Here is a 15,798-nt window from a genome sequence, read left to right on the forward strand (position 1 = left end):
GCCATAGAATAGAAATGGACAAATGCAAATGCTAGTTAGATGTAGAAGGCCCCTAAGAGGAGGAAAGTATATTTTCTGCTCCTTTTTGTCCAAAGGCAAATATAACATTGGTTTTATTTATAGGTTCTGTCTGAACGCTCCAGCAGTGATGTAGACAACAATTTTTCCAAGCCGCCTCCGTTTTTTCCTCCAGGAGCTCCACCCACCCACCTTCCTCCACCTCCATTCCTTCCACCGCCTCCATCCGTTAGTACTGCTCCTCCTCTAATTCCTCCTCCAGGTAAAAAGAAAAGGGGGGGGGGAAAAGGACAGTGTTTCAATCACAGTATGTGCTCCTCACCTGTACCTGAAACCACAGTGTTGTATATGTTTAGAATTAGACACGTTCTAGCAAAAATTCAGTTTATTTGGAACTGTTAAGATTCTACGTGGCTTCTAAGAATTGTTTCTCTTGAAGAGGGTGTTCTCGTTTCCGAAGTAGTTTTCACATTTCTCCTCTTTTTCTGAAAGATCGTAATTATTTCTGTGCTGTCCCTCCTAAGTAAATGGTTCCTGCTCTTTGGAGGAGTTCATTCAGCGGTAATATGCTTCATGGGGAATTGGAACTAACAAAAAGTACAAATGATGTTATTGAACTAGCTGTCTTCTGATCACCACCTTAACATTTAAAATGGGACAGCATAAATTGTTGGCTAATTTAAATCACTTTAGCCCTTGTTAGGTATCATGCTGAAGGTGTTTGCTGAGTGCATTTCATTAGTAATTTGCTTCAGTTTCAGACAATCCAACAATTATTATTTTCTCACTACCCAAATTAATTATATAGAACAGTGGTGGCGAACCTATGGCACACGTGCCAGAGGCGGCACTCGGAGCCCTCTCTGTGGGCACGCGTGCCGTCGCCCCAGCCCCGCCTCCCCTTGTGGCCCCCTCCTCACCAGCAGCCCCTCTGGAGAAGAGTCGCCCCCAGGCGCGGCCCGCACAGAGCAGAACAGCCAAGGACATAGCCAGGCAACAGGGACAAGATTCCGCCCTCGCACCCCACAGCGTGCAAATGATGCTGTGGGGTGTGGGCGGAGGGCAGGGCTGCCATGGTGCTGCAGGGCTGCCTGGGCGATCTGTGGCGGGCCATGGAGGCAGTGCGTGGCCCTGCGGGTGGGTGGGGCAGGGGGCGGGCGGGGGCGGAACAGGCAGGGTGGGAGGCGGAGCAGGGGCGGTTTTTGGGCACTCAGTCTCTAAAAGGTTCGCCATCACTGATATATAATGTAAAACAGAAACAACAGCATAATAGATCATAATCAATAGAAACAACAATCATAAAACAGAGCATTTGAACTTGCAGTAAACTGACAAATTAGTAATAAAAAATTGGGTGGAATGTGCCCAGGAAATTAAGATGCTCACTTAGTTCTAGAAAGATCATAACGTAGGTGTCAGGAGATAAGCCCTCTAGAGAGAATGTTCTCTAAACTAGGAAGCACTACTCAAGCCACTTTCTTGTGATCATCCTGCCTATTTGATTTGGCAGGAGCAATTAAAGCATAGCTCTCCAGATCAATATTGGTGATTTAGTTAACACAGATGGCATATTGAAAGGTAGACTTAATGAAATATAGTATACTTTCTTTATAGTTCACACCACAGCTGCAACAGTAACGTATCATAGTTGAGTGTAGTTTTCTGAGAGCTGGCGGATAAAGAAAAAAAATAAAATTCATAATTATTTCATTTAAAATAAAATATAACGTGACAAACAATTATATAAACTGCTATATGTTAGGTTTTGGAATTAAAATAACCTCTTTAGAATTCATAAAACGAACATTTACATGGAACGTTTTCACCTGTAGTTAGTGTCAAACTAAGGTTGGATTACAAACTTAATTACAAGGAAATCTGCTTAATTGAATGTAAGATTACACTAATGCATCTAAGAATAGCTTTGAGATGGTTCAGTATTTCTTCTCTTGCCTGTGTACTCTTCCTTTCCTCCCATGATTGCATGCTTCTTTCCCCAAAATGCAGATTAAAATATTACCTATATCTATTTTTGTCAAAACAGTAGGAAACTTTCTGTTTTCCTGACACATTCATAGCCTTTGTCACTGTGTGCTTAAATATATTTAGGCTGTACAAAAAAATGGGAAGGAGCAAAACTACTATATTGTTCTGAAGTAGAATCCTGAGCATCTGCGCTTGGAAATGAATTTCACTAAATTAATTTCACATATTGTGTAGCTTTTCTATTTAGATCATAGCAATTGTCTTCTAGCCATATAATTGACCAGAGAACAAGCCTGTCACATAATTAGACTGGAATCTTTTGAATTTGAACAACAACCATTATTTGATGGGGTGGAGTGGATTTCAGCATAACTACAGATAGTCCTCAACTTAACAACAGTTCATTTAGTGACCGTTCAAAGTTTCAATGGCACTGAAAAAAGTGACTTACGACCGTTTTTCACACTTATAACCATTGCAGCATCCCCGTGGTCACATGATCAAAATTCAGATGCTGGGCAACTGACTCATATTTATGACGGTTGCAGTACCTCAGGGTTATGTGGTTCCCTTTTGCAACCTTCTGACAAGCAAAGTCAATGGGGAAGCCAGATTCACTTAACTGAGTTACTAACTTAATAACTGCAGTGATTCACTTAAAACAGTGATGGCGAACCTTTTAGAGACTGAATGCCGAAAACCCGGGCCTGCCCCGCCCCCCACTCCGCCCCCCCCGCTCCATCCCCACGTCCCGCCTGTCCACAGGGCCACCCACTGCCCCCACGGCCTGCCTCAGATCACCCAGGCGGCCCAGCAGCGCCATGGCAGCCCCCACTCCGCCCGCGCCACGGGGCGTGACGGCGGAGTCTTGTCCCCGCTGCCCAGCTGCCATGTCCTTGGCTGTGCTGCGGGTCGCATTCGGGGATGACTCTCCTCTGGGGGGGCTGCTGGTGAGGAGAGGGCTGCGGGGGGAGGCGGGGCTGGGGCAACGGCGTGGGTGCCCACAGAGAGGGCTCTGAGTCCCGCCTCTGGCACGTGTGCCATAGGTTCGCCACCACTGACTTAAAACAACTGTGGCAAGAAAAAAAAATCATAAAACGGGGCAAAATTCGCTTCACAAATGTTTTCCTTAGCCACAGAAATTTTGGGCTCCACTGTGGTCGTAAGTTGAGGACTACCTGTATATCTGTACTTGTAACTGGTCGATGAAACCTGAAGACGAAAGTGAGGAACGAGGGGAAAAAAACAACACTATTCTAAAGTTTTTGGGGAGGCACGAAGTCAGATTTTTATTGAAGTTCGCTCGGTCACAGCTGCGTGTGCAGTCAGTTCATCAGTCCAAGCACATCGTGGAAGCAGGAGGTGCAGGTTTATCACATGAGCCTGCCTTGAGGGTTTCCTTTTTTTTAATCACTTGTAGTTTCATACACTTGGAAACAATTGGGGGGGAGTATTGTAGCATTGGCCCTTTCAGGTTTGCAGCATTTCATCTTCAAAGAGCAAAAAATAAATAAAATCTACCCATTCTTCCTCTAGCAAGGTAGAGAAGTTTCTTGTCAGTTTCTTGTTAGCCAATATTAACTGGAACCTCTGCCTGGAAAATTTTCATACATTCCAATATAAAACATCCTTACGATGATCCTTTGAAAAGGTTTTTTTTTTCTCCTTTGAAGCTCCGATTCTGTGTTCACTTAGCTATTTGTGATGCAAATATCTTTGGAGACGGGACGAATTTCTATTGTTTAAAATATATATAAACCTAAAAAGCTGACTAAATATTACTGAGAATAGTACTGAATGGTATAAAGAAACAACTGAGTTACGTTTTTTTTAGGATTTATGAACAAAGTGGACAAAACAATTGAATCAACAGAATTAACTGTGTTATGTACTTGTCCCTACGACATTTTATAATATGAATGTGGTCTACTGGTCTTAATTCCCGTTCTCTCCAAATAAATAGTCAGGGATCAGGCATTTCATCATTGCTAGAGTTAGTTTTATCAAACAGCCCTGATTGGTATGATGTGTCACTAGGAGGATTATTCTCTTGTTGTTGTTTTTTTAAGCTCTTTTAATGAGAATCATATGGCCCAGCTAACATTAACCTGTCATTTTACATTTTGAACTTGCTGTCTTGTCTATTAACATTGAGGATATAAAGGCACAGGTGGGTTTTTTTTTTCCATTGAAACGTGCTTGTGTATTCTTAACAAAGAAAAGAACGATTAAGATGTTATTTTTAAATTAATATTTTTAGAGTTGCCTTTTTCTAAACAATGTTTATTATGAGTAACATAATTTCCTGTCCAGATGGTATGGTCCCTGGAGTTATAACGCTACATATATATTGAAAGGTTTTTGAAATACAATCAGAACGCTCTCTAATTGTATTGTGTCTTCGTCATTTAAATAATGTCATCATCTATTCTTGCTCAACAGATTTAAAGTCATTAATGTGGAAACAGTGCCAGCACATTTGTTGGGCAGATATTTTATCGTGGGTGCATGCGGTAGAGTTTTTTTTTTTTTTATTTGTTCATTTATTTGCATGGGCATGGCCACAAATGATCAGGTTCTGCTGTTTGTGTTAGATTCACACAGAGAACCTTTCTGGAGTGAAATCAATACGGATTGGTGATAGAAATTAAGTCACCACCAATTCCTATTGGTTCTTTAATAATATGTTGTTGGCACGGATGCCGTAGTGCCAATATGGGAGCCGCAATATGGGAATGAGACAATATAAACTCATTGCTGAAATGATTGGGTGCATCTTTTTTGTTTTAGGTATACCAATAACTGTGCCACCGCCAGGTATATTTATTTATTTTAAAAGTAGCATGAAACTTAACTGTGAATTCCTTTTGGGTATAGGGACCATTTGAGTATATCCCACTTTTTAAAAAATGCACTCAGCTTTCTTTGGAGGATCTCATTAATACTGATTTGAGTTACCAGCTTGCTCAAAAGTACTTGAAGAATTAAAAGAAGAACCTTAGAATATATTAAGTGTACAGAATTAAATAATAATAATAATAATAATAATAATAAACTAAGCAGACTGTTTTATTTTGGCATTATTCTATCATTTTGTTTGCTACAAAGTTTTACTAAAAGTTGCTGCGTTGGTTTATTGCTGGGACGCCACTAATTGCACTAACCTAATTTTGAATTCGTTTTCAATGTAAACCAACCTTTTAATTAAATATTTCAGGCTTTCCTCCCCCGCCTGGAGGACCTCCACCTTCCCTTATACCAACTATAGAAAGGTAAATTGTAGTTTGTAATCTGACGTCACAAGCACTTTGTTTATTTTAATAATTGCTATGATGTGAATTTGAATAAAAATACCGTTTAATATATATATATATTTTTTACCGTTTGGATACCCTGGAACTGAATAGAAGGCCTTCTTTATAAGTTTGTGGTTTTCAGCAGCCACTTTGGGGTAGGTAGAACGAAGATCAGGGTTACTTGGAAAAGTTGTAGAGATGACAGGGATATGGACAGTACAGATAAAACCAGTGATGGCGAACCTTTTAGAGACCGAGTGCCCAAAAACTGGCCCTTCCCCTGCCCCACCCCCGCTCCACTCCCTGCCCCGCCCCACCCTGTCTGCCCGCAGGGCCACTCACCGCCTCCAGGGCCCGCCGCAGATCGCCCAGGCAGCCCAGCAGCGCCATGGCAGCCACGCTCTCTGCCCACGCCCACAGCATCAACTATGCGTGTTGGGGCATGAGGGCAGAATCTTGTCTACGCTACCTGGCTGCCATGTCCTTGGCTGCGCTGCTCCGCATGGGCCACGCTCGGGGGCGACTCTCCTCCAGAGGGGCTGCTGGTGAGGAGGGGGTCACGGGCGGAGGCAAGGCTGGGGCAATGGCACGTGTGCCCACAGAGAGGACTCCGAGTGCCGCCTCTGGCACCCGTGCCATAGATTCGCCACCACTGGATAAAACTATTGGGGACAGCAAATAAGATTTGAAGTCTGAAATTAGATATTAGTTGAGCAACTCTTACGCATTTGGTTTCCTTCTTATTAGTTAAAAAAGCTTGGGCCCAGAATGACTAGATAGAAAAGGAATATTACATTGATGCGATTATTACTTGTATAAATATTAGAAAACTTTTATACTTAATTGTCACTCATTAAAACAACAAGAATTGTATTGACTTAAGGTTGGTAAAAGAGAACATTATGGGGAAAAGAGGAAATCAAGTAAAGCTATCATGTGGGTTACATATTATAGAAATTAACTGTTAATGAATGTTTTTTTAAACGTAAACCCAGACAATGCACTTTTTACCGAATATTAAGGTGATTATGTTAAAAAATTAATAAAACATATTTTTAAAAAATAAAAAAGCCTGGGACAGGACTATACAAAATAGTAATAATCTGCCATATATATATATATATGTGGCAGATTATATATATATATATATATATGTGGCAGATTATTACTATTTTATATATATGGCAGATTATTACTATTACTATAAAATATGTTATTTAATTGTTGTAAATTTCTGATTCAAGGAAATGTAACCTGGGTGCTAGATGTTTTGCTTTTTTATTGTTGTTCTTCTGGAAGGTCTCTGGATTCTATCTGGTAGAAACCTTGTCCCCCCTAAGTACAGCTAGTCCTTGACCTACAACTGTAATTGAGTCCACAATTTCAGTCATAAGACATGGCAGTGACCCCATCGGTTTTATGACCTTTCTTGTGGTAGTCATTAAGCAAACGTAGTGGTCATAAAGTGAACCCATAGCTAAAAACACTGTGGAGAGCTTTTTGCTGGAAACCAGAAGTAAATGCCAGATTCCGGCAGAAATGTCGTAAATTGTAGTCCTGGGACCCCCAAACAGCTGTAAATGTGGGCCAGTTGCCAAGCCCCCAAAATTAATGATTAATTTTCTGGTTTAATATAATTTATGCTTTAATACAATTTAATGATCAATACCTCCTAGAATAAATGAATAAATAAAAACAACCAGTGAGGGTAAAGGTTTAACCCAGAGGTAGGCAACCTTGGCTCTTTTATGACTCGTGGACTTCACGAGTCGTAAAAGTTGAGTTGAAGTCCACGAGTCATAAAAGAGCCAAGGTTGCCTACCTCTGGGTTAACCCAAACTACATATATTAAATGTGATCGGAATCAAAGCTTTTCTCTGTTTTAGCAGTGGGAGGATTGGATTCGGCCATAGAGCCAGATCTATTTTACCTCACCAACTGGCTGGCAAGATTCAATGTCTTTTCTAGTGGAAGAACTGTTTTTCCCATTCCGTGTAGATAGCCATTTTGTTTGGGGATGCCTTCCTAGCATAGCTGGCTGCCTCAGTCGGACCGGTAAGATGGAAAGACAGGATATGAACGAAGCAGGACAGCAGTATTTGTAGGAATATTGGGCTGATAGGTCAAAGATGAATACATCCATGTTACAGTATGAACAGAAAGCAGAGAATTGGGTCTGTTGCTTGCCTTAACATGTAGTTTCGTAAGGCTTTCTGTTGCAGAGTGTGTAGAGAGGTGCAAAAATAACAACAAGGCTGTGCATGAAGGACCCAAACAGACTTGCTTCCGACCCTCACCCCTTTTATGAAGATAATCACAGGGAGCATAGAAGACATTGATAAACCTCTTTGTACATGCAAAGATGGATCAGGTAGCTAGTTGCCTTAATTTATTCCTTCAGAACTGAAGGCATAGTATGCTCAGAGCACCGTCACCCAATTAACAGTGGCAACCCATACTGATTTAATACAGCGTATGGAAGATTAATCATTTTCTAGACTTGCAAACAAATGAACAATTCAGTAACTGGACCTGTAATGTAATAGAAATTGGTTAATTTGAACTTAAATATGAAAGAGGGGTTGATTTATATTTATTTCCCAACAGTGGACATTCCTCTGGTTATGATAGCCGCTCTGCTCGTGCATTTCCATATGGTGGTGGTAAGTGTCTTTAGTTCCCTGCTTGAAAATGTCACCTGGCTTGCTGTATTTTCATATCTAAAATTTCTTATTGTCTACAGGAACACTAACAATCTAATATATTATTGGGTTTCCTAAGCCTGTCTTATTACATGTGGCATCTTTCATTTGTCAAGCATCCATTAGCAGGCACCAGTCTCCGGCCATATTGTGAAGGGGGCCGTGGGGAGAGTCAGTTATCTGAAAATGCAGGTAGTCCTTGACTTACATCCATCCTTAGTACCGAATCTCAGTTGTTGAGCAAAGTGGTAGTTAAGTAAGATGCCACGTGACTGCTTTTCTCAACAACCGTAATCCCGGCGCTTCCTAGTTGTGGTCATTAAGCAGTCTTGTAGGTCGTTCAGTCTTGACTTTCTGAGGAAGCTGGCCGAGAAGGTAGCAAATGGTGATAATGAGATTGTGGCGTGCTTGACAACTGGTCATAAATGGAAACAGGTTGCCAAGCACCCAGGTCACAATCACATGACTGCGGGGGTGGGGATGCAACATTTTGAGACCAGCCGAAGTGTTGCGCATCAGGTTGCAAAGTACCCTTTCTGAGGCTGTCATAATTCTGGATCATTGTTAACACAAATGGTTATAAGTTGAGGACGACCTGTATATTTTTGCATGCTATATTAACAGTTAATTGCAAATATCTTTTTCTGAAATTATTTATCAAATTTAAAAGCTGCCCATCTCCTTCACAGAAGGACTGCGGGCGATGTACAGATAACATGTTAAAAGCAAAAAGGGAATGTAAAAAAATTACAACGGAAGCAATGATAGTACATTTCAATATTAAAAGGTAATTAAAAGGCCGGGGAGAGAATTCACATCTTGCCTCTGGGCTTTAGGTTTTCTATTTTTCAGTAAGCGATGGCCGTTACATGGAAAAACAAAACAAAATAGAACCAATACCATCATAGCGCAAGAAGACATGCAGGATTTGCATATCTTAAGACTCAGGAGCATATCCACATTTAAAAAAAATTATTTTGCTATTCCATCTTGCTTTTGGATTGTTGTCGGAAGAATTCAGAAATGTTACCTTGAGCAGTCTGACTCAACGCCATTTAGTACAAAGATCTGTAATCCTATTTTACAGATAGATGCTTAGAGTTCTAAGTATGTCTAGGCTATAGAAGAGAAGGATTGGGGCAGGTAATGATCATTGTCTTCCATCACCCTGTCAACAAAAGTACGCATAGTCAAGGCCATGGTTTTCCCAGTTGCAATGTATGGCTGTGAAAGTTGGACCATAAGAAAGGCTGAGTGACAAAGAATTGAGGTCTTTGAACTATGGTGCTGGAGAAGACTCCTGCGAGTCCCCTGGACTGCAAGGCGATCAAACCAGTCAGTCCTAGAAGAGATCAACCCCGACTGCTCTTTAGAAGGCCAGATCCTGAAGTTGAAACTCAAATACTTTGGCCACCTAATGAGAAGGAAGGACTCACTGGAGAAGAGCCTGATGCTGGGAAAGATGGAGGGCAATAGAAGAAGGGGACGACAGAGAATGAGGTGGCTGGATGGAGTCACTGAAGCAGTAGGTGTGAGCTTAAATGGACTCCAGAAGATGGTAGAGGACAGGAAGGCCTGAAGGAACGTTGTCCATGGGATCGCGATGGGTCGGACACGACTTCGCAATTAACAACAACAATTTGAGAAGAGAGGTCAACATGTTCTCCAAAGCACCTGAGGGCAGGACAAGAAGCAATGGATGGAAGCTTGTTAAAGGGAGATCCAACTTAGATGTAAGGAGAAATTTTCTGACAGTGAGAACAATAAATCACTGGAACAGCTTGCCTTCCAGAATTATGGGGGCTCCATTGCTGAAGATTAACAAACAACCATTTGTCTGGGATGGGATAAGGCCTCCTGCCTTGAGCAGGGGGCTGGACTAGGAGACTTCCAAGGTCCCTTTCAACCCGATGTTCTATGATGCCTTTTGAATAATAGAAGAAGCTGAGAATATTCTGAGTAACACAAAGTTATCTCTCCTTGAACTTCTCTTGGAATCAGCTTTTTTGAAAAACACTTTTATTCTCCTGTTTAAACCCAATATTTTTCCCTCTTGTGGTTAATAGTGGTAAGACTGAGGTAAAAAAAAAAAAAGAAGAGTGTTCTTGGCATTCTTGTTTTTATACATCATCTGTATTTTTTTTTAAAGTTTTGTTGATACAGGGAAATCGCTTGATGCCTTTTCATAACACGTTTCAAGTTGAATGTTATTCCCATTCAAAGCTCTAATGTAGATTCCCCTTTTTTAATTATTTATTTATTAATTATTTAATTAATTTTTAATTGAACATAGTTCTTCTAGGGCAGGGGTAGGCAACCTTGGCTCTTTTATGACTCGTGGACTTCAACTCCCAGAATTCCTGAGCCAGCATGGCTCAGCTTAGAAACCTCTCCCTTTCCCCTCAGCATGGCTGGCTCAGGAATTCTGGGAGTTGAAGTCCACGAGTCATAAAAGAGCCAAGGTTGCCTACCCCTGCTCTAAACTAATAAAGTCTACATTAATTAACATTAATTATGCTTTCATATGTTCCTCTAGGTCAGGGGTAGGCAACCTTGGCTCTTTTATGACTCGTGGACTTCAACTCCCAGAATTCCTGAGCCAGCATGGCTCAGCTTGGAAACCTCTCCCTTTCCCCTCAGCATGGCTGGCTCAGGAATTCTGGGAGTTGAAGTCCACGAGTCATAAAAGAGCCAAGGTTGCCTACCCCTGATCTAGGGCATTGCAATTTCATTCTAAGTGTAGTATTTATGAATCTTCCCCACATTCCTGGTATATAAACTCTATTGGTGCCACCCTGTTTGGTAATAGTGGAAATTTATGCTTCTAATCAAAGAAGGATTAAAAATTCCTGTTGTTCGGAAATCCCCCTCCTTCCAAAAGGAGAAATAATTGGCTGCTCTTGTCCTACCCGTCCTACTCACTTTCTACTTTTAGGGAGGTATCTTGTGAGAAAATTCAGTCCCTTTTAATTAATGGTTTTGTCCTAAACACGTTGTTCAAGGTGATTATCTTGTGTGCCTTTTTACGAGCGTGACTGCTAAAATGAAATAGTAAAAAGAAACCCAAATGCCTTTATTATATACAAATTCTGGATACCTCAGAATCAGGCCTTTTGGAAGTAAGGTTTATTGATTTCCATTTTAGATTGTAAAACTGGGATTTGCTTCCGAATAAATATGATGCGGTAAACAATGGTTTAGTATTTGATATAATTTCAGTCAATTATTTGAGAATCTTTGTAAATAATTTCTGAGTGACCAACGTTTTAAGCCAGTGTTTCTCAACCTTGACAATTTTAAGGCATGTGGACTTCAACTCCCAGAATTCCACAGCCAGCATTGCTGGCTGTGGAATTCTGGGAGTTGAAGTCCACATGCCTTAAAATTGTCAAGATTGAGAAACACTGTTTTAAGCAGTGATCTGCAGCAGTTTAGAGCATCAGGCAGCATCCAGAAATGTCCCTGTGCGCATAGAAAAAATGTCTGTATCCTTCTTTGGATACATTTTCGTCTTTTTCAGGAATGGATGTGTCAGCACAAACTCCCGATAATAATAAGAGTTATTTTGTTCTTCAATTTATAACCAACAATTGGGACAAGAATTTCTGTCATAAATCAGTGTGGTCGTAAAACGACACATCATATGACCAGACCAATTTTATAACCATTTTTAGGATAGTCATTATATGAATCATGTGGTCATTATGTGAATCTGGCTTCCTGAATTGACTTGGCTTTGTTTGGAAGCCAGCTGGGAATGTCACAAACTGTGATCACATGACAGCAAGACATTGCAGCCATCATACATGCAAACCACGTGGCAAGCACCAGGATAACGTGACCATGGGGGGGGGGACAGGTTGTAAGCCACTTTTTCCATCATCACTTCGAACTGTCGCTAAATGAACAGTTGTAAATCGAGGACTATCTCTATAAGGCCCAAATGAACAAATGTGATGTTTGAAGTAACTTTTTCCACATATTTATGCATTTTCAGGACCTAGAGACTAGGAACTTCTCTTTATTAGTGTGTTGGTTTGGTTTTAAGTGCTCAGTGCCTAGTAAATTGGTTTGGGTGAGTACTGAATGAAAAACTGTTTTATCCCAAGCTGAGAGCAAAAGAACTTGGAATATTTTGAACCACGTCTGTTCTGGCAGGAGAAACCAGAAAACAAACAAATCAAATTTCTTCTCTAGGGTACAGGGAGAAATCAGAATAAGTATCCATTTTGTTTTGTTTTGTTTTTGTCCTAAAACAACACAAAAAAGGCGATACGATCATTTGGGTTGAGTGCTGCTGTTACTTCATTAAAAATTGTCAAGGAATATTTTCATATTTTTTTTAAAAAAAAGTGAAGGCTTTTCAATAATGGAAGAAACAGATGGACATCGTTTTTGGTGCCTCTGTACTGTCTGCCTCAAAGCTGTGTTCAGTCACGAAAGAGCCGCAGTAGCTTCCCTTCAAAACAGGCCACAAGCAACTATAAAACTAACACCCCTCGAATCCTTGGCTTCAGATTTGCTTGAAATGCACTCTTTTGCTATTATATTTAGTGGCTGGAGTAGGCTGCGCTCCTCACTTAAGAGAACCCAGTGACAGGGCTATTACATTGCAACCTGCAAATTACAACTACTCCATGCCATCTTTTTTTTTTTTTTTTTTAAATAAAAATAGTAAATTTGCTTTCCAGGCAGGCAACAATTGCCTTATTTTCAAAATGTCCGTCTCTTTAAATGTGTTCCTAATTTGAATCTTCCTCATCCTTGCCCACCGTCTCCCCTCAGTCAGTTCCAGTAATGCTGGCGATTTACGAGCTATGGTATTCTCTCGATCTTCCTGTTTAACCAACAAATGCTAATTTACAGATGTCAGAATACTCAAAACAAGATGAAATAAGCCCCCCCACCCACCCATTTTATCCCGGGCTTAAGTCGAAACTCCAGAACAGAAAGTGTTCAGAACGTTTTAAACACACCTGCCAAACTTGGAACATTTTGCAGCTATCTGGGTCTTTATCCTTTCAAAGTGCAGAAAAACAATTGAAAAGAAAGTAAACAAGTGCAGCTTACAATTACAAAAGAACACAAACGTGACTTTTAAATAAAAGGAATAAAATAAGGAAAGCGATACTATTTATTTATTTAATAGAACAGAAACTATTTATTTATTATCATGGTTTTTAGTATCGCCTGTTCACCGCCCTGAGTCCCGTAAGGGAGATAGGGCGGTATATAAATTTAATAAATAATAATAATAACAACAACAACAACTCATATTGGCAATAGTTTTGAAATAGCTGCTAGACGTAGAATTCACAACTGGGCAATTAATTTATAAGCTTTATTCAATCCATCACTCAAGGCGGGTTTTACAGTTAAACCTTACGTCCTAGGCTTCCCGTTTATAAATAGGGAATAATCCCAGTGCGCTTCATTTTACGCTTTTCAGATGTTTCAGACTTTTTTTTTTTGTTTTCTAATACTGGGATTTTTTTCTTTAGTCACCTTTCCGCACCTTACAGGTTCTACCCCATCCTGGACTAGTCTCATGGACACAACCAAACAGTGGGATTATTACTCCAGAAGAGATAAAGACAGAGAGCGCGAAAGAGATCGAGACCGAGAACGGGATCGAGATCGTGAGCGGGAGCGGGAGCGGCCCCGGGATAGGGAGCGGGAGCGGGATCACAGTCCAACTGCAAGTGTGTTCAATAGGTGGGTATCGGGACCAAAATCCAAGGTTTTTGCGGTGAGAGTTCAGGGTCTGCTTAAAAAATGTATTTCAAAATATCACATGCAGCTGTATATTCTTAGGGGACACGGATTGGCTTTTGTTTTTCTTTTCGCCCTGGAAGCCTAGCCAGCTCATTCAAATTCAAACCAGACGTGCAAAAATAAATACTACATACAAAAGATTCACAACTAAGATGGTGAATTTTATTAAGTCACAGAAAGGAGTGGAATCACCTCTTCCAAATACTCCTACTGAGACCTATTTTTTTACCCGTTTCTAAAGAGATTTGTGCTATTTTTAAATAATTCTTTCTTTTCAGCTTCAAAAAGTGCTAGTGCATTAAGCGTTGGGTTTAAAATATATTACCATAATGTTTGTTCTTACCCAGGCTTAGTGCTAAGGTTCTCCACTCGTTATGTTTTGTGTTACAAATTACAGGGTCAGTGTCTTAGGCATTAAGATCAATTTAACATCTGTTTCTTGGGCATCTTGATTGAAAGCACAAAACGATCTGGTCATTCAAGGGTGCCGAAATGATCCTTAATGACTTCCAGGCCCGGGGAACATTCTGTGTTGCTTGTAGACTTCACCAAAAAGGAAAGAGAAGAACATTTTTCTTCCCTTTTTTTTTTTAATCCGACTAAATTATCTGACATCTGTAGCAAAACTGCTGTCCTACGACAAGTGTGAAGAGCCAGAGCACGCTTAGTTTAGTAAAATCATCATCTGTGGAATAATGGGAAGCTTGAGAGTCACAGATCGTTCAGGTATGATATCCTGGAACAAAAACAATGAGTCTTTTGAACAGTTTTTCAGTGCCTTATGAAATTGGGTCTAAAATTTAAAAACGATATAATTTTGTACCTCCGTGAGTGACATGCACTGTAAGCAGGTATTGACTATGCCAGTGATGGCGAACCTTTTAGAGACCGAGTGCCCCAAAACTGGCCTCGTCTCCACTCCACCCCCTGGCCCGCCCCCACTCCGCCCCACCCCGCCTGCCCGCAGGGCCACTCACTGCCTCCAGGGCCCACTGCAGATAGCCCAGGCAGCCCAGCAGCGCTATGGCGGTCACACCCTCTGCCCGCACCCTGCAGCATCAACTGTGCGCGATGAGACGTGAGAGCAGAGTCTTGTCTACACTACCTGGCTGCTATGTCCTTGGCTCCGCTGCTCTGCGTGGGCCACGCTTGGGGGCGACTCTCCTCGGGGGGGGCTGCTGGTAAGGAGGGGCCCACAGAGGGCTCCGAGTGCTGCCTCTGGCACCCGTGCCATAGGTTTGCCACCACTGGCCTATGCTCTGGTAAAAGGTCAAGTTCACCTGGGGAAACATTGTGGAGCCATGGTGTGATTTTATTGGCTACTGAAGCGCTTTGCCATCGCTGATGTCAACTGCCACCTTATGCTTGCTTCTCTGAAGGCCTAAACACCCAAACATTTGGTGCATTTCAGTAAAAGGTGTAGTGCCAGCTGTTTCTGATACCTCACGTTGTTTCCGTACGTTGCACGTTCCTGCTTGAATCAGCCTTTCAGAATTATTCTTTGCGGAAGATAGAAAGCAGACAACAGATTCCCAACAATAATCTCTCTGTGCTTTAGGTGCACACGGGAGAAACCAAGAGTTGCTAACTTTAGTTTGATATGCACTGGAGGAATGTTTTTTTTTTCTCTCTTCTCAGCGATGAAGAACAGAGATACAGATACAGAGAATATGCAGAGAGGGGCTATGAACGACACAGGACAAGTCGAGAGAAAGAAGAGCGGCACCGAGAACGGAGACACCGCGAGAAAGAAGAGACGAGACACAAATCTTCACGGAGGTCAGTTGCTGGCCAAGCTTATCAAATCGTTGGGTTTTTTTTATGGGTGGTGCCTAAAATAAAAAGATTGGCTATCCTGGAGCCATGGTGGTGCAGTGGTTAGAATGCAGTATCACAGGCCAGCTCACTGCTCACTTCAGGAGTTCGATTCTTGACTCGGCTGTCCATCCTTCTGAGGTCAGTAAAACAAGGACCCAGATTGTTGGGGGCAACAGGCTGGCTCTGTAAACCGCTTAGAGGGG

At 41.4% G+C, this 15,798-nt stretch overlaps 1 protein-coding gene across 1 annotated transcript in view; it reads left to right on the forward strand.

Moving 5' to 3' along the window:
* Nucleotides 1-15,798, forward strand: part of FIP1L1 (factor interacting with PAPOLA and CPSF1) — a 38,899-nt gene that overhangs the window by 19,670 nt on the left and 3,431 nt on the right. The window contains exons 12-17 of the mRNA XM_015825044.1: nt 124-280; nt 4,795-4,821; nt 5,222-5,276; nt 7,908-7,963; nt 13,504-13,717; nt 15,416-15,556. Coding sequence (XP_015680530.1) covers nt 124-280; nt 4,795-4,821; nt 5,222-5,276; nt 7,908-7,963; nt 13,504-13,717; nt 15,416-15,556 — 650 coding nt within the window. The remainder of the gene's footprint in view (nt 1-123; nt 281-4,794; nt 4,822-5,221; nt 5,277-7,907; nt 7,964-13,503; nt 13,718-15,415; nt 15,557-15,798) is intronic.

Source organism: Protobothrops mucrosquamatus, unplaced genomic scaffold (assembly GCF_001527695.2).
Source record: "Protobothrops mucrosquamatus isolate PMUCROS unplaced genomic scaffold, P.Mucros_1.0 scaffold2458, whole genome shotgun sequence".
NCBI classification, from domain to species: Eukaryota; Metazoa; Chordata; class Lepidosauria; order Squamata; family Viperidae; genus Protobothrops; species Protobothrops mucrosquamatus.